Below are 26,781 nucleotides of genomic sequence, written 5' to 3' on the forward strand. Positions count from 1 at the left end.
CACGCGAGCTCTTTTTTGCAATTTACTTTTCAACAAGCACGAAAACAACCCTTCGCGATTATGTGCGAGGCAACTCTCCCTTTTGGTCATTTGTCTACCTACTCCTGTGCCGCCTCCTGAGCGATACCGCAGATCAAGAATACCAGGAGGGTGTTCATTCGACAGTGGGACTTGACTCATCTTGACAGAGAATAATTAAAGAGACCACATTCTGTGAACGGCTATAGTATAAACTGTTGAAACCTCTGTGCCATCATGAACATTAACCTTTGACTTTCGTGGCGCCCCACCGGGGTGGTTTAGTGGCTAAGATACTCGGCTGCTGACCCACAGGTCGCGGGATCGAATGCCGGCTGCGGCGGCTGCATTTCTGATGGAAACGGAAAGGTTGTAGACCCGTGTGTTCAGATTTGTGTGCACGTTAAAGAACCCTGGGTGGTCGAAATTTCCGGAGCCCTTCACTACCGCGTCTCTCAAAACCATATGGTGGTTTTGGGACGTTAAACCCTACATATCAATCAATCATCAATACTTTCGTGTCATAAAAACGGGTCGTGTATGTTTTTGTTCTCATATTACTTGTACTGTTGCAAAATTTATTGTGCCTACGTTTACCCCGTTGGAGGCGTAAAATGTATTTCGCCTGCGCATTTTTGGTGCCTGAAACGCTTTTTTCCCCTAGCCCATCTTTCGTGCCTAAAAGGTTCTTTTTTAATGCCTCAATATCTGGCTTTTGGTGATAACACTATTCTATCAGCACACTTTACAGTAAAAACAGAAAAAAAATACCCCAAGCGTCTGCTATGAGTGTAACCAAGGATGATGACTTTCAATTATATTCACTTTTAAACGAACTGCCCATAAAGAAACATCAAAAGTCTGAACTCCAGTCACATTCTTGATATTTTCTAAATATAGTTTCGTCTAGACTTTTTTTGATATATTTCTGAAGCGTTATTTTTTCGTAGTATTTATTTTTGCTAATAAAACTGTCGAAGTCTGGTGTGACTATAGTTCTATACTTTTCTCATACTGTAGCGCAATGCTGCGTGCCAGAGTCGTCCGAAAAGAGGACATCACTATGACGCACAGAGTACAAGATGGCTGCGTCTTGTCTTGCTGCCGTATGATTTAGTGTTCCCTCTTCAAATTATAATTTGTTGACACCAGGCGTCGATGTATATCTCTTTCCATAAATTATATTTTCAATAGGAAACGACTGAGTCACCAATCTGGTATTGCATTGGAGGTAGTAGGGCATCCCCAAATATGCCTTGTTAAAATGACAATTACTTCTAATAAAAACAAATTTACGTAAAAAACACCAGCCTGGCTCATTTTGAATTACGTAAACTAAAGTTCTAAGGTAAAAAGAACGGTTAATTCTGTCAAGTGCTCTAACACACATTGACTGAAAATCTGATGAAACTTCTCACTAACGCGAAAAACGTGCTCGAAAGACTCAAGCATAAGGATTTGGAAAACAACTCCTCTAAAAGCGGAAACAAAAACTGACAGCTACAAAAGAGTACGAACGGCGTTATTATCGCTCGCGTGTATTGTTCAGACGAGAATTATAGCATTCGATGTGTCCTCAAAATAAAGATAACCCGTGTATACACATAATCTTTGACGAGTGTAGGGTATTCTTCGGGTATATCTCTTGTAAGATCTTTGTGAATGCGCCGTCTGCGCCTTTCAAAGAATCTTGAAACAAAGGAGAAGAAGACAAAGGAAGGGCCCACGTTCAAAATGACGCACTTTTGTTGTCGTCTACAAAGTACGTGTACAACGCGTAGCGAGCAGGACGGCGAGAAAGAGGCCAAGGAAAAGCGGGAACAGATGTTGTACGCACGATTGCGCATGACAAACGTTAGCAACAAACACGTATGTAAGAGAGAAAAAAATGTTAAATACAGGTAAGGCTAGCAACAACTTCTCTAGTTCTTTTTCTTGTTCACATCTGGTTTTGTGCGTACACACTATGTATGTGTCCCAGATTATATCAAGCAATCTTAGGAGTAGCATAACTACCCTACTTAGATATCCAGCTGATTATGGGCAGCAAATGATCAAATTACTGATTTTAGCTGGTAATTTCATGATGTGCATCCGCTAAAAACAAATATTTCACTTTAATAACACCTTTGAAATATTTATTCTTCAAAATATGCGATGATACACATAATCATTTTTGTATTTTTCTCACTCCATTCGAATATACGAAGATAAGCGCGTTTTCACTTATGGTGCAGATTTTGTAAACTGGTGCCAGTGGTTATGTTTGTCTGTTCTTATGTACTATTATTTTCAAATTCAAAGCATTTCTTAGCGAACTTGGAGACATTGAGCGCATCTATCTATCTATCTATCTATCTATCTATCTATCTATCTATCTATCTATCTATCTATCTATCTATCTATCTATCTATCTATCTATCTATCTATCTATCTATCTATCTATCTATCTATCTATCTATCTATCTATCTATCTATCTATCTATCTATCTATCTATCTATCTATCTATCTATCTAGCCGCTTACGTTTGTGTGCTCTTGTGGTCACCCCCTTAACTTGGCGTGAACCAAAATTAGCATGGGAGGGTAAGATGGTTTGACGAATATGACGCGCTGGTCAGGACATGAATGATGTCAAAATACCGTCGCGTACGTCGTCAAACACTTCCCGCCAGACAGAGGTACATACCCATGGGCTGGTATGTCTTCCCTCCTCACTCTTTCGTGAGGAGGGAAGACATAGGGAAAACGAAGATTAGAGGGGAGAAAGAGGAAAGAAGATGAGGAAGGGGAAAAAATGACGAAGACTACAACGAGTATGAGTCAAAAAAAGCTGTCTATAAACGGTTGGACAGGTCTGTTTGGTTGATAAATTGACACTTAGTATCTACCCAGGAACGACGAGAACACATATGGGCAATTTTAACGCGGGAGCGTTGAGAAATATCCGACATTGGTAGCGTCGACCCAATGAATGCACAGAATAAATGTCAGGGTCCTAGCTCGAATCGAGCCCGAGCTTTCTTCCTGACAATAAAGCATTTTACCCCAACGCTACATACGCCATGTCTCGGAACTACTTTTCAAGAAGACGCTAATCTCCGTGAAACGTCAATAGTGGTTGCCGTACTACCTACCCAATTTCATGAACATTACATATGTACTTTTTCGATGCAGCCGTCACGTCGGGTTAACGTCAATTGTGGTATGTTACCATGTTCTGAAGTTGATTTATGTAGCAGTGTCCAGACCAGCATCCTGGCAAGCATCAGCACTTCATAATACCTTTTGGTGTCATTTATTTATTTATTTATTTATTTATTTATTTATTTATTTATTTATTTGTTGGTACTGCAGTTCCCTGGAGGGATTTTACCTGGTGGGGCGATTTTAACACGCTAATACACATGCTCCAGTTGGCATCGTTCCGCAAGGGCAAACAACTGGTTATATTAACATATTCAACTCTTCAACATATGTCTGTGAATGCATCATTTGCACATATATTTAGCGTCATATCATGATGTGTCGATCAATAAAATAAAAAAAAATTGGTCACCTTACGTCAGCACGCTTCGCAGAACGTCGATTCCCAGGCATGGGATCTACAATTTTTTTTTTGGATGTGCACTTTTATATCCTGCCACGACAACCTCAGAATGAGTGCTGAGAGTACGCCATACTGAGAAAGCAAAAAAAAAAATAATAATTTCTTGTATCACAGCTACTGCGACACTTGTTCGTTTTTATACGTCTATATTTGCTCCTTACTCATCGACCTGTCCTCTACTACAGGCAAATGACAAGACTCCGGACGAAGCGCTAACTTCGGAGGGTTCGCCATGGGCACGCCGGCGCGAACGAGTGCCGACATCTGCCCCGGCGAAGGTGACCGAGAGCGCAAACTCGGAGAACTGTCGTCCCCGAGCGAAGATGACGCCACCATCGGACTCGAAAATGTGACGCGACCTGGCGAGGACCGTCTCAGGAATACGAGCCTGCTGTCCAGGCTTAGCCAGTACACATGGCTTGTGCCACTCATACACACCCACTTCTGGGTGTCTGCGGCATTCTCCCTTATGCAGCCTTACTATCCTCGCCTCGTGAGTGCCGACAGATTGCTTTCGTCTCCAACATACCGCGAATAACATCCACTGCGCACATCAGAGCATTGAATAGGGTGTGTCGCCAGAGTCAGAGTTTTCAAGTCTTGTCTTGCTACTGCCGAGAAGTTCGATGCCCTAAAGAAGACTAGTCAACACGTCGAAGAAAACAAAACATTCCACCGTTGACATTAGTGACGCCCTTTGTTCAAGAACTTCTTCACCTTTTAAAGCCCTCTTTTTTGTACTAACGTCAACCTTATTTGGATAACCTACAGATAACATCTATCAGGCGGGACGCTGTAAGCCCTAATATGCCACCTGTAATTGTAGCCGCTTGCCTCTATGTTGGCTCACCCCTTCTCACAACTTGTCAATCCGTTATCTAATGTGCAAAGAGGCTGAATTTTTTGCACCCGTCAGCCAACCACACAACTCAAGAACGTATGACAAAAATATAATTACTCAATTTGTATGAAGCATGCAAACTCCATATTCTGTAAAGTGAAAGCAGAAACGTGACTTATCAAATCAAGGAATAAAAAGCTTCTTCGCTTGCGTAGGCCGCGTCGACGAATGCGATGAATACTAAAAGAAGTGAAGGAACTCTCTCATCATATACCTTATATACTCATCGTTCTACACCAACGGCTCAGTCATGACAAAAGCTGATGTTTATAAAAAAAAAACCTTATCGCTGTTCCCTCCACTAGTTTTCCCTGCAAGGAAACGAAAAAAAAAACAAGACAGCACGTTTTCTTGAATACATGCATTGCAACTAAGTCACCAGCGTGTGATCAACAGAATTTTTCGTAGAAGTATCGGTTATGACACTCATGCTAGCCGAGAGCAGGTCATAGTTTGTCTTGTAACCTAGGTGGCAGAAGTAAAATGCTGGTCTGACTTACACATATGTGTCTTGTTACTGAAAGTTTATTATTAGTTACGCTATGAACCCTGGGCTACAATTGTGTTTATGTTTAGCCTATATGAGTGAAGATGCAAGAACGCTGGTCGAAAAAGAATCATAATGGTTTGAATGCTTTCGTTGTTTCACATAAACTTCACGTTACAGGCGGCAAACGCTGGTCTCGAAGCGTGGAAGTACGGCTTCGTGTTTTCAACATTCAAGCTAACAATGCTTCTTGGATCTGTATCCACCGAAAGGCTTGTAAGTATATGCAGCTGTGTGTTGGATCACCGAAGTCCTCTTCTGTTCACTTAACTAGAATGACAAACGTTACACAGGCAAACGGATATACCTTCTAACCGTTTTCAACTAACCGTTCTAAATTTGAAGAGACACTTTCTTCTCACTCAATAACAATCCGATTCCTTTGGCACAAACTCCAATACTTCAGATAGAGAAGTTTTTATTGTAAGGCATAACCACTTTAGGGCTTGGAAACAAAGTATCGACTGTAAAAACGAACCAACCACATAAAACAAATTGCGCTGAGCAAAAAAAAAGCATATATAGTAGGGTGTATTCGTGTCACTTCATGCCCTGTATAATTCTTACAAAGGATGGCTTGATTTTATATAAGGACCCGCACTTCATAGCGCAAAGAAACAAAAATGGGTCGGCGTGAAAGCTGTGATAAATGTTGCAGGTTATGTAAACCAAAATTGCTTCTGACTTTTGGAAATTTTCATGCTAATAGTAACTTTTCACAACTATTTCAGATGGTTCTTTCGACTCCACTGAAATGCTACCTCTGTGGCCAGGTTGGCTTTTTCCTGTACAATGTCATGTTCGGGTAAGCTGTGACCATGAAGTCTCGTTTTCACGCACCACCGCACATATATGCGATTTCCTTTGTATAGGTCCCTTTACTGGTCACCGGGAGGAACCGTATTCCTCGCCCTCTCCCTAGTGGCGGTCATCTTCGGTGGCTTCGTGCAAACAGTGTATCTTGTCTCAGCGTACTCAGTAGTCACCTCTGAGTTGCATCAGAGCAGTGGCGTCATCATCGTAAGTATGGTCCACCACACGTAATGTCTGATCTGTGAGCAACAGAACGTGATTCTTTCAACTCCGATAGTCTGCAATAAGTCCATTATTGCAGCGAAAATTAATCGAAACCGCATTTTTTTTTTAATTTACTGCATTAAAACATGTTATGCCATACTAGTTTTGCGATTTGTCATGTGAGTGAAACTACCGCAAGAGCAGCAACGCCATTAAATGTAAATCATTACATTCATTGCATACACTATCATGATTTTCATATTATCACTAGTCACTTATGCTCGTCATGCAGTCATGTTATGTCATACTAATTTTGGTATCGATACCATTATCGAAATGACCAGGAGAGCTAAAAGTCGTAGGCGGCTAGACAGACAGACAGACAGACAGACAGACAGACAGACAGACAGACAGACAGACAGACAGACAGACAGACAGACAGACAGAGATAGATAGATAGATAGATAGATAGATAGATAGATAGATAGATAGATAGATAGATAGATAGATAGATAGATAGATAGATAGATAGATAGATAGATAGATAGATAGATAGATAGATAGATAGATAGATAGATAGATAGATAGATAGATAGATAGATAGATAGATAGATAGATAGATAGATAGATAGATAGATAGATAGATAGATAGATAGATAGATAGATAGATAGATAGATAGATAGATAGATAGATAGATAGAAGGAATGCTTCGCGTTTAAAATTTAGACATTCGCTTGCATCATTCGCATTTGCAGAATTACTGCTCGGCTTATGTGGCAGGTTAACAATTTCATGGTTGTCACGGTAACATGATGAATGCGCTAGATAAATTGCTAAAAATATTCGGACTTTCAATAGAATGACTATGGCAGATGATGAAAGGTTGAATTATCCTAAAATTAGAGATCCCAAAAGGAGAAAGAGACCCCGGATATAAAAATAAAGCTGTTCGTGGGAGCGGCCCGCAATCCTCCTCCTACAAAATGGGGGTACAATTCTTCGGGTCTTCATTAAAGAAAATGTGAAGAATAAAGAAGTACTGAAGACGAAGATGTGCCCACAGCCAGCAGCATATAACTCATATAACTTTGTTCCGAATGATCTGGGTTCCGGGACTTAAGAAAATAAAAATGAATGAAATCGTGGACGCTCTGGCGAAAGCCACTATCAGTGGTCCGGTAAGACACGAATGTCATTTTTGAAGCACTCCCTATTCCACAGACACAGATACCAACTATTTCATAGAATGTACATATTAAATTAAATTATTCAGGTTTCGGTCCCTGAAAAATACCGCTTAGTTGTAAAGGCAAAGACTGCCCATGCAGTGGTGCGTCATTTAGCCGTATTACCCTAAGAGGAAATGCTTTGCTATGGCACAACATTTCATTCAGGCGCCACTGTCTTCACATGGTTCACCGAAGTGCAGTCTCTCTCAATTAGTCTCCAGTGGATATCACCTTTTGGTAGCTCCCCGTTCCGTTGGGCTATAAAAACAATATAGTACTGTTTTTTCGGCCCAATCGATTGAGAGAATTCTGGAATCTCAGTGCGTCATAAACATTCACAAAAAATTATTGGTATCTCTTTTCGTCTTTTCGCACCTCTTTTTTTTGGCTTCATATTGCTCTTTTCAAACACAGAAGCGTATATTGTAATCTTTGTAAACATTGCAACTTTCTGAGAAAAAATCTGCAGAGAAAAGTAAAGAGAGAAAGTAAAAACACAAAGATGCATCACGCCAACACGTGCTTTGCTTTTGTCTTTACAAATATAGGCCATCATGGAATTCATGTTTGGATGCGGGAACATGGCTGGTTCTGTGCTCGGAGGAGCCCTCATCGACGTATGCACGAAGTTTCCTTTTTCCTTTTTTAAATTTATTGCTCCATCTAGGGTGCATGCGTACGTTGAGAATTGTCAGAATAAGTTAAAAAAATAACTGCTGTAGGTTTGCAGAGAAATATTAATAAATACACAGCACGTATAGAAAAATAAAAAAATAAATGTGAAATACACATAAATGAGACAGTCAGTTCGTAGGGACACAATACCTCCTTTAGAAATGTTGTCTGCAGCGACTTAACCTGTTTATAGATGAAGAAAGAAAAAGAAGACAACCATCCGTTTGTAGCACGAGGCCAGAAGGAAATCTATACAAATTTTTCAGAAAGAAAAGCCACTTAGTTGTTGAAATAATTTGTCCTGGTCTTGGGTTCAAACCCGAGACCAACGCTTATCCAGGGCGGTCGCTCTGCCAATCAGTCGCTTTACAGAGCGACCGCCCCGGAATGGCGCTGTTCCCGGGTTCTAACCCTAGACTAGGATCAACTTTTCAGCAACTAAGCAATGTACGCAGATGATATTTGCGTTTGGGCATCGGCTGTAACACGCCTGCAGTTACGAGAGAGAATTCAAAAAGCTGCCACTGAAACCTCCGAAATCGAGCCTTGGAAATTTCTTCCGAGAAATGCGCCCTCGTAGCTTTTACACGAAAGCCTATGGATAAGTACAATATAAGTATCAATGGTCAAACTGTGCCATACGTTCGATCGCACAAGTTTTTGGGCGTCATAATTTACAGGAATCTATCATAGAGCGATCACGTTTCGTACATGAAGAAACGGTTGATGGACATCTGTAATATACTGAAGTTCTTTGCAGGGAAGACTTGGAGAATGTCTCCCAGTGCAGTGCTACAACTGTACAGAGTACTTTTTCTTGGTTTCCTGCGGTACAGTTTACCGGCATTGACCAATGCAAGCAAAACAAGCCTTCGAACGCTACAGAGTGTTCAGTCCCAGGCACTCCGGATTTGCCTCGGCTTGCCTCGTAGTGCGTCGACAATGGCAACTATAGCTATCGCCGGTGACCACCTCATCACGACACATATCGACGTTAAGGCACTCCAGACACATATAAGGCATATTGCTCGGACACCCTGCCACCACCTAGCCCCTTTATCAGCGGACAGACCACGTTCATCATTTCGCCAACCGGTCACCACATATCGCGATTCTTTGCCAACATGCTTCACATCCGCCGCCAGGCCTTCGACTCCCTCCCTGGTGCCTGACTCAGGCTAACATCAGGCTAACTATACCTGGCATCCAGAAAAAAGCAGATATGTCGTCACCTGCTCTTAGACAGCTTGCTCTGCTCTTGTTATACGAGACGTATCAAGGCTGTATACACGTATACACCGACGGCTCTGTTTTACAGAAGAGTTCAACGGCATCATTTGTTATACCGATAAAAGACACGACAAGAAAATACAAGACCTCCCACCTTACGACATCAACGGGAGCAGAGCTCACAGCTCTTCGTGCCGCATTGCAATTCATCAGCGATCAACAGCCACAAAAATGGACAATGTTCAGTGACTCAAAGGCGGCACTGCAATCCCTTCTATCACCTTTACGCTACGGCCCATATGAACAGCTGGTATTTGAGACTGCGGAAGAGACTCAACAATTCATTGAGAAAGGTCATAAAATAGCCTTTCAATGGCTTCCAAGGCATTGTGGAATAATTTGCAATGAACGGGCCGATCGAGCTGCCCGTTCTGCCCATACTGAAAGCGATGAAATATCAATTCCGCTTTCCAGAACTGACGCTGCACGGAAACTCCGCATGCTTGCTCGCAAGCGCACCACGTCACAATGGAACGAGTCACATTTCATCCATGCACGGTTAGGTACTTTAGACCCAACTCTCAGTCTTCGAATTCCTCCGGAATTACGCCGACGAGACGCTACTATGCTGTGCAGATTATGGTTGGGCGTCGCATTTATCAATGCGTACGCGTTCCGCATAGGAATGGCTGACACTGCTGCATGCGACCATTGTGGCAGTGATGAAACGACTTGGCACATTCTGTGTGAATGTCCACAATACTGCTCGCAGAGACAGTCACTCTGCAAGGCACTAGATGAACTGGACAACCAGCCTCTTTCGGAAGAAAGAATCCTGCGCTGCCGACAGGACTTTATGTCGCAGAAGAAGGCTGTGAAGGCGCTCCTGCACTTCTTGCGTTTAACCAGCCTGTCCAAACGACTGTGATCGGAACTCCCTGAATGTGTGCGCATGTGGTTTTTTTTCTAATTTATTTTATATCTCTCTATATCTATCCTCTTTCCGACCCTTTTCCCCACCCCCGTACAGGGTAGCAAACCAGTTCGTCTAGGTTAACCTCCCTGTCTCTTCCTTTTATTTATTTCTCTCTCTCTCTCTCTCTCTCTCTCTCTCTCTGCAACTAAGAGTTTTTTTTAGAAATCCGTATGGATTTATTTGTTGCTTCGTGCTACGAACGGATGGTTGTCTTTTTCTCTATTTCTTAACCCTTCCGCCTCGTTCAGAGTTTACAAAGAACTCATTTGAAAAAAAAATGTTAATGGATGCGTTACATGATAGCATATTTGCGTTCAGAAATCGTGAGAAGTGGTCGCATTCTGCTTTCAGTCGCAGACTGCTTAACGCTGCCCTTGAAATAATCTTGAATTCTAATGAGCACACTAGAACTTTTTTTTTTCTGTCGCAGTTGTGGGAATATCCTCTGCCGTTCTTTGTCCTGGGTACCATAATCATACTGTCGATTCCTTGGATTATCAAGCACAAGAAAGTACCGAACACACAACCCGAAGGCAGGTAGTATTCTGGTCTGCATGCCACACTTATTGTGACCATTAAACCATCAGCTATGTGATAGTAACCGTCTTCTGTAAGCGCGTATTTATTTCTGCATCTGCAGTGCTGTCATGGAGCAACACGCAAGTGCTGCTTAAATATAAGATCGTTTCATATTCTATAATGTAACTAGCAACAACATTTTGAGTCAGCGTGATACATAGATGCGTTCATTACCACTGCACTGAAGTCGTGCCTGCAGTCACCATAAATAAATACAAATGTATCAAGGAATGGTGCTGTGTATTACATACTTCTTCATTTGCGCGTGAGCGGGTCTCACTCCTGAAACTTGTTACATGTGTAATCACCAGCCAGCGCACGTCTCTTTGACATGTTTGGGATCTTTATGATTAATTCAGGCTTTCCTGAAGAGATTCCGCGCATGGTACAAGTAGATGGATTTATTCTGGAACCGACACAGCCATTTGCGTTAACTCTGGACATTTTGATCACACATTCATAAAAGCCGGCTTGCTTCACAAACGATCACATTATGACGACCAGCGACCATCTTCCACACTTTGTTCGTACTGCAACTGTTACTTGCTTTTACTTTATGCAAATTCACCCAATAAATAACTTAAACTTCGCCGTTAGTTAATCCTTCATCGTCATGAAATAATGTAGTACAGTGTCCTTTGGTTAAACCCAACGTTATTACTCACAAGAGAATGAATTCGTCAGTGAAGCATAAACAAAGCGTCAATCACGGCATGTAATTGAACTGTGGTAATCAAGACGTAAAAAAACATGAACGTGGGTGAAAAGGACAGCTTCATGGTAGCGTATTACAAACTCACACTAGCGTTACAAAACTATCGTGGCCAATTTCCCGCCATGCATCCAAAAAATGTGATTCTAACAATATCAAAACCAACTGATGAAAAAAGAAGTGCCTATGATTTCAAGGTTCCCACGCAAGAATGCGTAGACATATATACCAGAAACAATACAACCATCGTGTCATGAGTACATATATACGCTATTAGGTCTGACTCTAGAGATTTCATTTGTATATATATTTCGAAGGCGATCACTCGTTATGACGAGGATCCCTTTTCCCTGCTGACTTGTAAAGTTTTCTGTTGATATTTTTTTATATTTCCTGAACGCGCTGCCCAGCGCTGCACGTTTTCGTTCTTGGAGTACAGTTGGGGTCCTATCTATAGCTGCACTTGCTGCACGTAGTGAGGCTGAGCATTTATTTTCAGCGTTATAGCACAAGCAGTCTGCACTTGAAAGCGCTGTTTGCAAAGGTGACCAGCTGCCGTTAGCTGGGCAAGCTGCATTGCAAGAAAGCTAGATGTACAATTACGAAAGCGTCTAACCATGTGTTTATCTGCTAGGCCCTGCTTGATGAGACGAATGTGTGCCATGTTGTTGATTTCATTTTGCACACCCTCCTCAGCGCCACCGGAAGGGGCCTTAATGCCGGCCCAAGGTTCGGAGAAAAAGCTTTATCGACTGCTTTGGGACCCACTTTTCATGGTCAACATGGTAACACTGATGCTTTCTTGGGTCATCATGGGCTTTAATGAACCCACCCTGGAACCATACTTGAGACAGGTGTGTACCTACCCACACGTAGAATTACCATTCAAAGTACTACAGTGGTCCGGCTTTTTCAATGCACTATACATTACTGTACATTACTGCTAGGAAGATGCAGCACTCACCCTACTTCAGTTCAAAGATTACAATGTCAGGCATTACAATTCTCTCATTTAGAAATTCTGCGTTATTTGATTACTAAAGTCTTAAGACATGCTACCAGTTTATTATTAAACAAAACTTAAAATTTTTTTTAAAGCTTCAACTCAAAAGACTTCTTTGACTGCACTACAAGCACTACTTCTTCGCAATAAAAACCTTAACTTATGACAATATTTTTTATCGCTCGACACTATTTTACAGTTTTTTGTTACTGCTTCTTTTCAATGTAAACCACGGGCGGGCCTATTTCGCATAACGCGTATGCACTAAACATTTTAAAATTCTTAAATTCAGCAGAGTACATCATCATCATCATCAGCCTGACCATGTTCACTGCAGGACAAAGGCCTCTCCCATGTTCCGCCAATCAACTCGGTCCTGTACAACTGAGTACAACAGACCCCTCTAAATGCTTTCATAGACTACGCAAAGGCATGTGACTCAAAATAGACACCAGTGATATTAGAAGCATGAATGCACCAGGAGTACTGAAATATGGTGTCTTATCCAAGATATGCCCTACGTAATGCCTTACGCCAATGTAGGTGAAATGTAAATAAAAAAATAAAATAAAAATATGCAGAGACACAGTAACTTTGCATCTCCACAAGAACATTAATAAAACTTCAAAAGACAAACATGTCAGACCATTATGTGTACTCAGCAAGCGGCTGTATTGTTCTAACTTTTGTTCTTGTGGTGATATTCTTGCAGTTCAGCCTCAGCAGCACGCGACTTGGAGTACTGTACATGGTACAGTTTGCAAGTTACACCGTGGGAGCGGCATTTGCAGGACTGTTTTGTTACGTCAAGGTAAAGATATATTCAAAAAAAAACATCCACAACTTATTGGTCCCGCAGCGAATATTTTAGAGCGAGAGAAGCGCATCACATCACGGTAGATAAATCATACGCTTTGAACGGAAACTGTGTACGACACTATGTTCTTTCTCGAATTAAACCGAAAGCAAAAAGTGTAAAGGTTGGAAAATGTGGGAACATAAGGGCTTGTTTTTCTTTGTTAGAGACAATAATAATGCGAACAGACAAGGGAACGTGTACAGGTAATGCGTTTCAACTTAACAGAGTTATCGCTTCAAATATTTGTTTCTACAATGTCTTACCAGCACTTACATAATTGTGAACTTGACAGGTTTCCAAGCTAGAAATTCCGGCCACGGTGGCCGCATTTATGATGGAGGAGAAAATATTTGAGGCCCGTCTGGTTAGATTTAGGTGTACGTTATAAAACCCCAGGTGGTCGAAATTTCCGAAGCCCTCTAGTACAGCGTCTGCCATAACCATAGGGTAGTTTCAAGACGTTAAACAACAAAAATTATTTATTATTATTTATTGCATTTTAACGACGCATCTCCATTACCTTTGAAAGTTAATCCAAAAGCGGGGTAGGCATTCAGTGAGCATACGTCATGGTAATGACACCGGTAAGAATAATAAGAAGGCAGAAGCATTGCCCCTCGAACACCTCAGCATTAGTAAGCAGTTTATATTGTGCGTTGCTCATTGCGTGCATTAAAATGACAATTACTATAGTAATATGTGCACTAAAGAAGTGCTTCTGTTTTGTTTTCATGTTCACATAGATGGCAGCATTTTTCGCTTTTACCGGTCAACTGATGACGGCTTTCGCCTACCTGATACTTGGCCCAGCACCATTTGTTCAACAAGACCCGTAAGTAAATTTCACATCGTTCATAAGTACGACACCGCATAAACGCACAACAACAACAACAACAACAACAACAACAACAACAACGACGACGACGACGACGACGACAACAACAACAACAACAACAACGAAAGAGATGGAACAAAGCTCCAGGAAGGAAAGAAACCGGAGAAGAGGTTATCTAGAAAGATGTTCGGTTGGATACAGTACACGGAGGGATTACGGAAAGGGGAATAGAAAAGTAAGAAAGAGGGAAGAGGAGATAAAAGAGATAGGCAGTGAATGTGATGCTGCGTGCGGAACTTCACCGCATGTCAGAGGCGTTCACACAAGCCCGTCGTTCTCAAAAAGCACAAGAGGGCCTTCACTGCCCTGTGGGCCGTCGAGAGATGTGGATGATGCTGCATCAGAAATCACGCAGCCAATCATCCTGTCACTACAGTGTGTTGCAAAGTACTCGTCTTTCCGAGGTAAAACGAGGACAGTGGCACAGCACGTGTTCGATACTTTCGTCCGTACTCCAAACACTACACGCAACACTGTTTGTCCCACCGTTTAACGTCCCATATGCTATCGTGAAAGCAACTTCCTATCGAATGTGATAGAGAAGCGACCAACACAGTACCCACACAAATCTCCACTATCGAACGCATTGCTCGCATATGAACAGTCCACTGATTATTGCTTTGTGACATCCATTATGACTGACTGTGTGCATATGCATAAAATTTACAATATATATTGCCAAGTTTCAAAATACCTCCACCTGACCTTCATCGACAAAGCTCTTAGATTCAACAAACCAGGTAACTGCACTCTGTCCCGTCTATTCTTTGCCATTTTTGCACGTCTGTGCGTTTTCATAATTCTAGACAATGTATGATCAAGTGGCCTGCCAGCAAACGATACAGATTGCATGATTCGCCAAATTCCTTGTCAGAAGTGACAAATAAGTCAAAAAACAAAAAAGGACAGCTTCGCACTAGTGGTGCCAAGAGTGAAGGAAGTGCGGAGCTGGGCAGCCCTCTTTGTTTATCTTCGGTTAATTATCTCTTTCTTTCATTCTCTCTTTTAAGTCTTTCTTTCTTTCAATGTTTTTATTTATCGCCTTTTTTCATTTTTTTATTTCTTTTTACTTTACTTTTCTTCATGTATTTCTACCTATAGCTCCTATTTTTATCCTATTTTCCCTTTTTTTTTTCAAATTTCGTGCGTACTTTCCCTTTTTGATATACTTTGTATGTGTTTTTGTTTGCGTTACGCTAAGCGCACTAGTTCTTTTTTTCCTGATGAGCGTAAGTGATCATCATCAAGGCACTCGAAGAACACGAAGAAGAAGACTTCTCAATGTCGCGAGCCTGCGCTCACTTATCATCATCAGAAAAAAAAGCAACTAGTCTGCTTGGCGTAGCGCAAGCGAAACCCCGAATAAAAATAGAGATAAAAAGGAAACAAAGGCCAGATAAAGCGAAAAGAACAAGTGGGAACAAAGATGAACAAGCGAGAAATAGAAATAAAGTGAGAAGAATAAATAAATATAAATAAAAAAGTGGCTGATCCCCCTACATAAGGATCGGTATAGCACGAAAGTAGAACGTCTCTCTACCGAGGTAATTGAGCACTTATTGTGCATTGTTCCAGGAAATCGCTAAGTCACGTTAGGAACGGCAAGCAGCTCGAAACTTGCAGCGCACACCTCAAGCAGAAAGCATGTACGAAATTAGAATACACAGGACAAGCGCAGGCTAACCACTGTCACTCATGGACACTTGAAGCGCGCCGTCCAAGCAGAAAGAAACAGGCACGAAATGAGCGCACAAACACGTATACAACAAGACAAGCGCGAACAACTGTCACAATTATTCCTGCGTCATGTGTCACCTGTCATAAACGCGGCCGTGCCAGCCGCCGAATCCCCTTTCACCCTCCCCCCAATTACGAGCCTGATAAGCGCGCGCGCAGCAGAGACCATGCTTCGTGGAGGCGACGGCCCTCTAGAGCACGGTGAACGCAAGCAAGCCCGCCTTGCCATCTCGTTACTGATAAAAAAAAAAGCAGTTAAACTTTCAAAGCTCTGAGGACTGCCAAACGGTGCATGGTGTGTATAAATGGCTTTCTGATAGCCCGCCAGACAACGTACGCTTTCTGGCGTAATGATTAGCGCCACACGTTGGAAGACTAGAGGTTGCTGGTTCGAATCTGCGCTACAGATGCTAGCTTCCTGGTTTTCTTTCTGTAATAGTAAATATTCTTCCACGTCACTCCCGTGACAAAAATACATCAGCGGAGCCATGGCCGACCACGGCATAAAACACTTTCGTGTAAAAAGACACAGAAGGAAAGAAAGGGGGAAGAAAAACATGAACAAAGAAACGACAAAGCCTCCACACTTGCTTCAGGCTTGTCAGCACTAGTGCGAAGCTGCCTCGATTTTTATCCTTCGATCTTTACTGGGGGAAGATTATTAAATGAATTCTGGACCGAATTTGCACCATCGTGATTTTCAACCAAACTGAATGATTGGGTCCTGAAATCGATAGAGATAACCTTCATTTCAGGCAGAAACTATAGGAAAATAATGAATGTAACACTGGATGGATGGATGGATCCGGCTGTGCCTTTATATCGGGCGGTGGCTCAGGCCACCTAGCCATAAAGTTAAGTATTATCATTATGTGTTCAAGGATTGAATTTCACTCACGCCTTGATTGTAGCCACCAATCAATTGCCCGCTCCTGATTATTTCTACCCGTTTGAAGTCTATTTTGCCTTCACTATCCCTAAACACCAATGCTCTAAAAAATTTTGCGTCATTATCTTGGACTAAAGGGTGGAGCCCTTTACAGAACATTATCAAATGCTCAGCCGTTTTCTTCTCCTCTCCACACTCACTACACACCGTGTATGTGCCGTCGTGCGCGTTTTTCAGACGCTGGATGAATGGATGGATGGATGTGGCTGTACCCTTTAGATCGGGCGGCGACTAGCACCAGCTAGCTGCAATACTTATTGAACTAACCACTAGTTTCATCTTTTTGTCCTTTTAAATAGTTTAGTTGACTGGTACTTTGCACTGAAGGGTTTATTTTCACTCGTGCCTTCACTTTAGCCACCAATCAGATAACCTTCTTCTAGTTAGTTCTAGCCGCTTAAAGCCTATTTTGCCCTCTCTGTCTCTAAACCCCAGTGCTTTCAAAAACTCTGCGCCACCATCCTGAACTATAAGGTGAAGACCTTTACGGAACATTATCAAGTGTTCGGCAGTTTCCTCCTCCTCTCCACACGCACTGCATACCGTGTCTACCCCTTCGTATGTGGCCCGATACGTCTTGCTTCGCAATACTCCCGTCCTGGCCTCAAACAGTAGAGAACTACCACGAGTATTATCATAGATCCTTTCCTTGGAAATTTCCTGCTTAAAAGTTCGATAGATCTCTAGTGCACACTTCTTAATCATGCCAATTCTCCACATGTCAGTCTCCGTTTTCTTCACTTTCTTCTTAAACGATAGTTCTTTTTGGTTCGGCCACCTGCTCTTTTTTAAGTATTTACCAGTCGATTTCCTGGTTCGCTTCCTTCATTTTGTATCGACATTCTTCATGTACAAGTATCTGAATACCTTCCTAGCCCAATGCCCCCCCCCCCCATTTCTCTCAATTGCTTCTCAAATTTTATCTTGCTGCTAGCTTCCCTGCTCTCAAATGATGTCCATCCCATATCATTTTGCACTCCCTGATTTGGTGTATTCCCATGAGCTCCTAAGGCAAGCCTACCTATTCCACATTGCTTAATTTCTAATCTTGCTTGAACTTCTGATCTCGTGCACAAGACCACATTCCCGAACGTCAGACCAGAAACCATGACCCCTTTTCATATTCCTCTCACAAACTCATACCTATTGTAATTCCGCAGTGCCTTGTTTTTCATCACCGCTGCATTTCTGTTACCTGTAGTCGTCAGGTATATTTCGTGTTCCCTTAGGTACTCGGCCCCATTGCTTATCCATACACCCAGATATTTGTATTATTCTGTTATCTCTAGCGTGACCTCTTGTATTAAAAGCTCACTACCTTCATTGTCATTAAAAATCATGACTGCTGATTTTTCCTTACTGAATCTGAAATCTAACCTATCTCCCTCATTACCGCAGATGTCCATCAATCTCTGCAAATCTTCCTTGTTGCCGGCTATTAGCACTATATCATCTACGTACATCAACGCTGGTAGTTCCTGTTCAATGAGTTTTCCTTGTTTGACGAAAGAGACGTTGAAGTCCAGTCCACTTCCCTCCAATTTGGCCTCTAATCCTTGTAGGTACATTATGGATAATAAGGGTGACATAGGACACCCCTGCCTAAGCCCCCATTTTACCTCTGCAGGCTTGGGTACCTGTTTTTCCCACTTTATAACTACCTAGTTACCTTTATAGCTATCCTTTAATATTAGTGACTCCATCTTCCACGCCTAGTGTGTCCTGTATTTCCCACAATTACTCTTGAACCACGCTATCGTACTCTCCCTTGATATTAAAAATGCTAGCCACAGGGGCCTGTGTTCATTTTCTCCTATTTTGATGCACTGTGTCAGTGAGAACAGATTGTCTTCCAACCTCCTATGTTTCCAAAACCCATTCTGTAGTTACCCCAGCACCCCCTCATCCTCTATCCATGCCTGCAGTCTTTCCTTTGTAATCTGCATCACCAGCCTGTAGACCACTGTATCGCTGTTATAGGACGGTAGTTGTTTATGTCAGCTTTGTCCCCCTTTCTTTTATAAATCATGCTCATCTTGCTAAGTTTCCATCCATCGAGGACTTCACCATCGATTATTATTTTGCTCACTGCCTCTCTCAAAGCCTGCTTAGAATTCGGACCTAATGTCTTTATCAGCATAATTGGAATGCCATCTTGGCCTGTTGATGTACCACTAGGAACCCTTTTCTCAGCCCTTTCCCACTCTGGTTGTGAAAATGGAGCCATTGCGCCACTTGATTCATGCTTGTCTATTGTGGTGCATAAAGCACTTCTTTGTTCAAACTTTTCTGTCACCCTTGTTCTTATATATTCAATAGCTGCGTCCCCTTCTAGCCTAGCACCTTGAGCGGTAGTTATAAACCTCTGCTCTAGGCTCGACTCCTTTCTTAGGGAGTTTAGATGGTTCCAAAATTTTGCAGCTGCCTTTATATCTTTTTTATGTACTTCTGCCAGCCCCTGAGCTCTATTTCTTCTTACCTTTTCATTCTCCAGAGGGGATGCATTCCTTCTACAGCTTAGAAAGATTTCCCATTTTCTTTCAACATCATCTTTCGGTTCACCCCACTGCTTAGCATGTCTGGCTCTCTTAACTTTCCCATCCCACCAACTTTTGGGTTTGTGTCTTCTTTTCCAGGGTGACTTGTCACGTGCCTTATCAAGCCCTAGCTCAAACCGTCTGAATAGATTCGTGTATGTTCACACTGTTTTATTATCCTCAGTGATTACTTTCTCAATTTGTTTAGTAGCTATTTCTATTTGCCTTTCTGAATAAAAATATTCCTGTATTTGCTGATCTTGTCTCCTTCCCACTTTCACTGCTCTTCCAAAACTTAGCTTGATACGTTTGTGATCACTACCCAGACTTCTGGAGCCACCTTCATCTATGTGCCTTCCTTGAGCTTATCATACATCCTATGTGACATCAGTGCGTAATCTATCGTCGACTGGAGCCTTCCTACCTCCCATGTTATTTGCCCTTCCCACTTCTTGGTACTGTTGCAAATGATCAAATCATGCCTTTCACACATATACATGATCATTTTGCTTGTCGGGTCGGTATACCCATCTATATCTTCTATGTGCGCATTCGTATCTCCTAGTATGATTATCTCGCACTCTCCTCCTAACTCCTCAATTTCCTTTAATATACACTCTACCATTGCCTGGTTTTCCTCTCTGACCTTTGCTCCCGTCCACAAGTACACAAACCAAGGAGTGTCGTTTGCCCTGCCACTTTCCCTTTTAGCCATAAATGTTCCTTGCACTCCTGCTTGACCCTTTGCCAGTCCGTACTTTTATGAATGAATGCCCCAATACCACCCCCTTTTCTGCTGCCTTCTGTTCTATTACAATATTCCCACGCGTAGTCCGGATTGTTAGGAGGTTGTTCCATGTCCCTAAGATGTGTTTCTACAAAATTGTATACCATCGGCCTATCCTCCCTTAGCTGTTCTTCTATCTCTTTCCACTTCAGCCTGTTCCTGCCACCATGCATGTTAATAAACCCTATGTCTGAATTGGCTCGGCGCTCGTGGCTATGTCTATTTCTGCCCCGGACTCTACCTATCTTAGATACTGGTGCCACTTTGGAATCGTATCTGTCCATACCACCATCAAAGAGTCTCCCTGGTTGTTTTCCTCGTTACTAGCTATCCTGCTCCCCGAAGAGCCTGCGTGCCCTCCAAAAAAGCTACTGCACGTCCTGCAAGTCGCCAAACCACCTCATGACCTAGCCGATCATCGAAGTGAATTCTGTCTCGTTGAAAACCGCCCCACCTATGCACCTCTCTGTTAATTTCCACCACCTCAAAACCTTTCTCTCGACTCATCTGCCATATTTCTTGGTTTGCGTTGACAACCGCTCTTTGCAGGTTGCTGTCACGCACCGGTACCTCTGGTATCGTGCGTACCACTACCTGTACGTGAGGAAAAGTGGCACGCATTTTATCGACCCCTTTCGCCAGTGTGGTTGCTAGTCCTGCTGTATATCCATTTGAGACATCGTTTAAACCACCTGAAATTTTCACGAGGTTTCATCTTTCAGCTGTAGTTTTGAGTTTTGCGCTCGCTTGCCTCATGACTGCTTCCAGCTTGCGTTCTGGGAACGCCCCTACTACAACCCTCTTGTCACCTCTTACCCTCGCTTTGATTGCTTCTGTGCACCGATTTAAATTCGAGTCCCCGGCAAATGTCACATGCTGTGACTTTTCAGCTGGAGCATCCTACACCTGGCGGTTACTTGCACCTGTGACGCCGGCTGCTTTGTCCCCTCCGAGCCACACCACTACTTCGCTGAAGCTGGGCCTTGGGACAATTGAACCAGCTGAACCTGTTTTTTTCCAAACTTGCTTGCTCTTTCTTCTCCGCCATTCTGGTTGCCGGTTCCCTACTGTTCTTTCCGTAAGCCGCTCCTTTGTTCAGCTTCGCTAGTGCTTCCTCGGCGGACTTCAGCATTTCTCCCGTTGAACTCGTTTTCTCTTGCTTTGTCGCCAACGCAGTCTCCAGCTCGGGGATTCTCATCAGCAGTTCACTCTGGGCAACCATCGTTTTCTCTATTTTTTCCTTGACCTCACATTGCCTACACTTCGCGTCAGCCTCTTCTCCATCCGCTTCTACACTTGGGTTCATTTTCAAACCCACCCCGCATCCTGAACACTTTACAGTCTTTTCAACCATGTCCTTCTGACACTAATTGTCCCTATGAGTTGTCTCACTCAATAATTTGAAAACTCGAGCCCTGCCCTAAGCAGAAGAGAAAGTCTAAGCTCTACTACAAAAATTTGCGTGTTCAACGTACGTGCACGTCCCCCACGGGGTGGCAAGAGAAGAAAACAAAAAATCAAACACACACACGCGCACGAACTAATAAATACCTGGTGACTGACCCCCGAAAAAGCCGTATAATGTAATAGGTGTTCCAAAGATTTTAACTGCTGCCTTATAATTATAAAGACAAGCTCAAAACATGCAAAACCACTTATCTGCGCAGTCGATCGGGAGCGCTCAAAAAACACGTCCATCCACCGTGACAGTCCGGACCGACGCGTTTTTTACAAACTGCCCCGTCCAGTGGCCCTGCCGTGAACTACAGAAGGTCACGTTTGATGACGTCAAACCCAACCGAAACATGCAAATCAACAATGCCAGCCGTTGCTTGCGTCTCTCCAGTCTCCACTCTCTCATCCCCCGCCCTATCTGGTTCCCAGAACCGGTATGAATTGCACCAGTTGCGAGCAGTGCTTCTGGCTGAGGCAAGCACCAGCGCTTTTGTGAAAGCGGGAGAGGGAGATGAAAGGAGAAGTGGAGAAAATGAAGAGAAGAACGGAAACTCGTGCACTCTGCCTGCGCCTCGCCGAATATGACGTCACGGCTCCCACTCGTGTGGGGGCGTCGCGCGCTGATAATCCATTAATACGTGCAGGCAACTGTTAAAAAATATGGGAAATTAAGTGTGTTTATCAAAATATTTGCATCTTCCTAGTAGAGTTACGAAATTTTGTCAGTTTTTCCCATTATTTTCTTCACTATCTCTTTTAACAAAAGAATTTTGCCTGTTCTAAACATGACGAAACCAAATTCACAGCGCTGATTACTATAATGCCAGAATCTCATGATCACTTTGACTGTAAAGTTATTCTGACGCTATTAAAGAAAGAAGGAAAGAAGCTTATTATGATAAATAATCTTTCTTGTCTTTATTTAAGGCAGCTCTGGATGGTCTACGTCTCCCAGACGTTCACGGGTGTTGGTATGGCTGCTCAGTTCATCTGCAGCTTTTCGTTGGCGCTCAGCCATACAGCGTAGGTATCATTTCACAGCGCTGCTACAAAATGATTGAATAGTTGAAAAAAAGTATTTATTAACCTACCACCGCCTTTCTTTGTAACTTTACAGTAAGCGAGGGTACCCAGATGACATACGTACTACTGGATTCGTGTCAACTGTTGTAGTGACATTCTTGGTTATTGGGTGAGTATAGCGCTTTATACGTGTTACCTGAATTGTCATTAATAAAACGGAAAAAAATGGGTGATCCCGGATACAGTGAGAATCAATGATATGCGAAGAACGAATGATGAAGGTTGATATGTCTCTTTAAAATCAGCATAACGTTACAAGGCTGACGTAAATTATGCCATACAGGACTTCCATGTTACGATTACCATGTTCGAGCATATCATATACCTCCGACGTCTATTCACGTTACACAATACCAGATTTTGATGTATGTGGAGCTAGCGAAACAGCTGCGAGTGTAGCATGTAGACATGTTTTGCATGATAAGCATGCCATGATTATCATGTTTGGACGTGTCATTTGCCTTCATCGTCTGTTCACGTCACGTGATGCCAAATTTGGTATATGTGGAACTAGCTAAACAGCCGTGAGCGCACTATGAGCGTAGCATGTAATGTTTTACATCACACGCATGCCATGATTACCATGCTTAGAATTGTCATTTACCTTCGTCGTCCGTTCGCGTCACGTAATACCGGATTTCGTACATGTGAAGCTAGCGTAACGGCCTCGAGCGCATCATGAGCGTGGCACGCAGTCATGTTCTTACATGGCACGCATCTCCTGATTATCATGTTTGCACCAATCACATAGTTTCGTCATCTACTCACGTCCTCTAATACCAAGTTTGGTATATGTGAAGCTAGCGAAACGAGCGCAAGCGCACCATCCATGAGCATGGCGTGTAGTAATGACTTACATGACATGCATGTCATGATTTCCTCGTTAGTGTCTGTCACTTGTGTTTGCAATGCAGTCATGTCATACCATACTAGTTTTGCAATATGTTATGTGAACGAAATCACCGCAAAAGCAGGAAGAGTATAAAATGTATATCATTTTATTCATGACATACATGTCCAGATGTTATGACTACTCATTTATACTCTTCATACAGTCACGTTATATCTCACACCAATTTTGGTATCGATACCATTATAGATACAGCCAGGAAAATTAATAGTGAGAGGCGGCATGCTAGATAGAGAGGTAGATAGATACGCTCAAAGTCACAGAAGTTCGCTAAGAAATGCTTCGCATTTAATAACAAATTTTATAGGACCGCAACATTTATATGGGGACTGATTACCAGCCAAGCTGTATTCAGTGATCTACGTTGTATACGCCTGCCCAGCCGGTTGCAAGCAACTCACAGACAGTCGCTAAGACGAGCACATAGTTTCACAATTGATACGAAAGTTAAAGCCAGGCGTTTCATAGGATGTGAAATGCTTCAAAATATTTGCTCATTAAAGTCTATTTGGTCTGACGGCAAACAAAAATTTCTCTAGTGTGTTTTAAAATTTTTCTAAAGAGACTCACAAAATCAGTATGTTCTAAATGTAACAAACCTGATGATTTCGCTTAGCACACATGACACAACATGACAGGTGTTACCAGGGATTTCGTTACTGGTTACTACTATAGTGTTTCTAAAACCGGTAATTTTTAATTAGTATATTACGCATCCAGTGATTACTATTTCGAGTGTTGTGTAAAACACCAACCAGAGCATATATAGAACATAAATTATGGCTGCGCTAAAAACACGAAAAAGAAAAAAGTATACAAGACGGGACGTACGGCATCAACCTTGAAGTTTGTTGGTAGTTTTTATTCCAAGATAACCATAACAACAAGCTCTATAGCTAACTGTGGTTGCCTACAGTTCTGGCTGAACAACTACTGACTTGTCTTTGTTTTTCCAGTGCCATTACGACCCCTCCAATAGCAGGGCTTCTCGTAGAAAAGTTCAGCTACAGACCGGGATCTATGTTCCTCTTTGGCATCCTGTTATTCTGGGTGAGCAATGAAATTCAACGTGCGAAATCTACCCGCCAGTACAACACCGTCTAAACTTCAGCGCCAAGTATCGTTCGATATGGCGAAAATGTGCCGCCACTGTTGAAAACTAATTGAGGGAGGGGCTGTAACGGCCAACGTACGTATGTGCAGTTTCTTGGACATCGTATAGTGTCAGCTGAATTGTATGTAGACTAGCACCCTAACGACGGGATAACTTTATAACAACAAAATTACGGTGAAATTGTATCGCGGAAATCGTAAACGTTCCACAAAGAAATAAAAATATGCGTTTTAAGAGGCCCAAACTAGCCCACCATAACTTTGCTATAGGTTTGAAAGGCTTGTATTACATTGCCGCATATACTGCGAAAAATAATCGCCTTTGATAATTGCAACAACCGATGAAAAATTATGTCTGCTATGCAACCCCATATCTCGCAGTGTTCATTCTTGCAGAAAACAGTTTGTATAGCAGTTATGCTGGGGATACTCAAGACTTTGACATTTTTCGAGGGATTATTACCGTCTTTCTCACATTGCTAACATAAATTATTATTAGATTGCATAGTGATACGTTTATAATTCATGCTTACCATGAGCCTATTATATGTCCACTGTAGATCGTAATACGTTGGTGAGTGACTTCAGTGAAATGAAGGACTAGAAAAGAATAACTCCTCGACTTCTGGCATCACTACTGCCCTAGCTGCTTTCAAAATATATATACATCAGGGTTAAAGTAGGAAAAACAACTGCTTGAACTCGTGAATTTCACGTCTTTTTTTGAAAGTATAGGTGGCACATGAAACCAAGAACTTTCACTTGAGCGAAGCTCAAGGGGACCAAAAGAGGTAGTTTCTTTACCTGAAAGTTTCCTCGAATACAAAACAGCATTAGGTGCAGCATATCTGAAGTCAACAGTGTAAAATTTAACTTACTTTGAAAAAAATTCTTTATATTTCCTTTTACACGGTGTCTTTAGAGCGCAAGAAGGGACAAATCTGTGCAGAGAGAACATTTATGCGCACTGTGTTTGGGTCAGCTTCCTGCTGTGACCGCGAAGTCTCACAAATATCTCATATATCCTACAGCCCCGGCTAGAGACACAGCATTTGTAGCTTTCTCAGCCATTAAAATTCTCCGTCGCGCTCTCCTTATTTCGGTCACGAATGAACACCTTAAACAATAGACAAGTATGACTGTTCTGCGCAGGTAGAAAAGCGCACGTGACTCGTTTTCATCTTCCACTTTGCGTCTGCGGCTCTGCATGTCCAAGCGATGTTGAACCACCACCAGTGTGACTGGGGGTAGCTCACATAGGTTCCGGCAGTGCTGCGAAGCGAAGAACTTCATGCACTTGATCTGAAAAGTGAGCCCGCGGGCAAGCAGATTATGTTCGTTCAACTGAAATGACAATTATTCTAAAATTCCCTAAAGTGAAAGATTTTCGCATAATATGCATAGGAAAACCGCCCCGGATTGTATAAAAGTTATTCATACTGTACAATTTAAAAAACGGGCATTCAAAGGAATGAGATTTCTCCATAATATTTCTTTACTGCTTCTTTTCCAGACACCCATAACGCTTCTTCACTGGATTTATTTGATGTACACTCAACGAACGAGGAGAGCCAATGTAGCATCGCGGGATCGATTCATTTTTTCTCGGAAGTCATGAATGTGCCAGCAGTTGTCATTTGGTGTCAATAATAAATATATATTCATTTTTTGTAGACATGATACTCTAATACAGAAACACAACCTACGTGCAAGTTATCCACCAGTGAATTCTATATTTCAGCATGGCCAAGCTCGATAGAATGTCATACCAACTCATAACTATTTGCTGATAACTGTCCTTTTTTTTAAGATTTCAGAAATCGAATTCCTGCAACGACATTGTGCCATATGCGCCGATTTTGTAAGCAATCAGATGCTCTTCAACCACCTAGAGCCACGACAACCAGAATTCTCAGACTCAGACTACATTTGAACGCCGTATGGGACACGTGGAATAT

At 42.3% G+C, this 26,781-nt stretch overlaps 2 protein-coding genes across 5 annotated transcripts in view; one reads left to right on the top strand and one right to left on the bottom strand.

Annotated features, from left to right (window-relative positions):
- LOC119175035 (MFS-type transporter SLC18B1) overlaps nt 1–26,496 on the top strand; it is a 37,284-nt gene extending 10,788 nt beyond the window's left edge. For 2 of the 3 annotated variants that reach the window (XM_075894826.1, XM_037426209.2), the window contains 13 exons: nt 3,814–4,121; nt 5,197–5,292; nt 5,808–5,881; nt 5,949–6,096; nt 7,872–7,940; nt 10,635–10,737; nt 12,192–12,349; nt 13,211–13,309; nt 14,101–14,189; nt 22,645–22,740; nt 22,835–22,909; nt 24,667–24,760; nt 26,337–26,496. In XM_075894826.1, coding sequence (XP_075750941.1) covers nt 3,861–4,121; nt 5,197–5,292; nt 5,808–5,881; nt 5,949–6,096; nt 7,872–7,940; nt 10,635–10,737; nt 12,192–12,349; nt 13,211–13,309; nt 14,101–14,189; nt 22,645–22,740; nt 22,835–22,909; nt 24,667–24,760; nt 26,337–26,441 — 1,467 coding nt within the window. In that variant the 5' untranslated portion in view covers nt 3,814–3,860 and the 3' untranslated portion in view covers nt 26,442–26,496. The remainder of the gene's footprint in view (nt 1–3,813; nt 4,122–5,196; nt 5,293–5,807; nt 5,882–5,948; nt 6,097–7,871; nt 7,941–10,634; nt 10,738–12,191; nt 12,350–13,210; nt 13,310–14,100; nt 14,190–22,644; nt 22,741–22,834; nt 22,910–24,666; nt 24,761–26,336) is intronic. The other variant, XR_005110234.2, reaches the window with a different exon arrangement.
- Nucleotides 1–26,781, bottom strand: part of LOC119174023 (uncharacterized) — a 95,308-nt gene that overhangs the window by 43,841 nt on the left and 24,686 nt on the right. The gene's annotated exons all lie outside the window — the stretch shown is intronic.

Source organism: Rhipicephalus microplus, chromosome 5 (genome assembly GCF_043290135.1).
Source record: "Rhipicephalus microplus isolate Deutch F79 chromosome 5, USDA_Rmic, whole genome shotgun sequence".
NCBI classification, from domain to species: domain Eukaryota; kingdom Metazoa; phylum Arthropoda; class Arachnida; order Ixodida; family Ixodidae; genus Rhipicephalus; species Rhipicephalus microplus.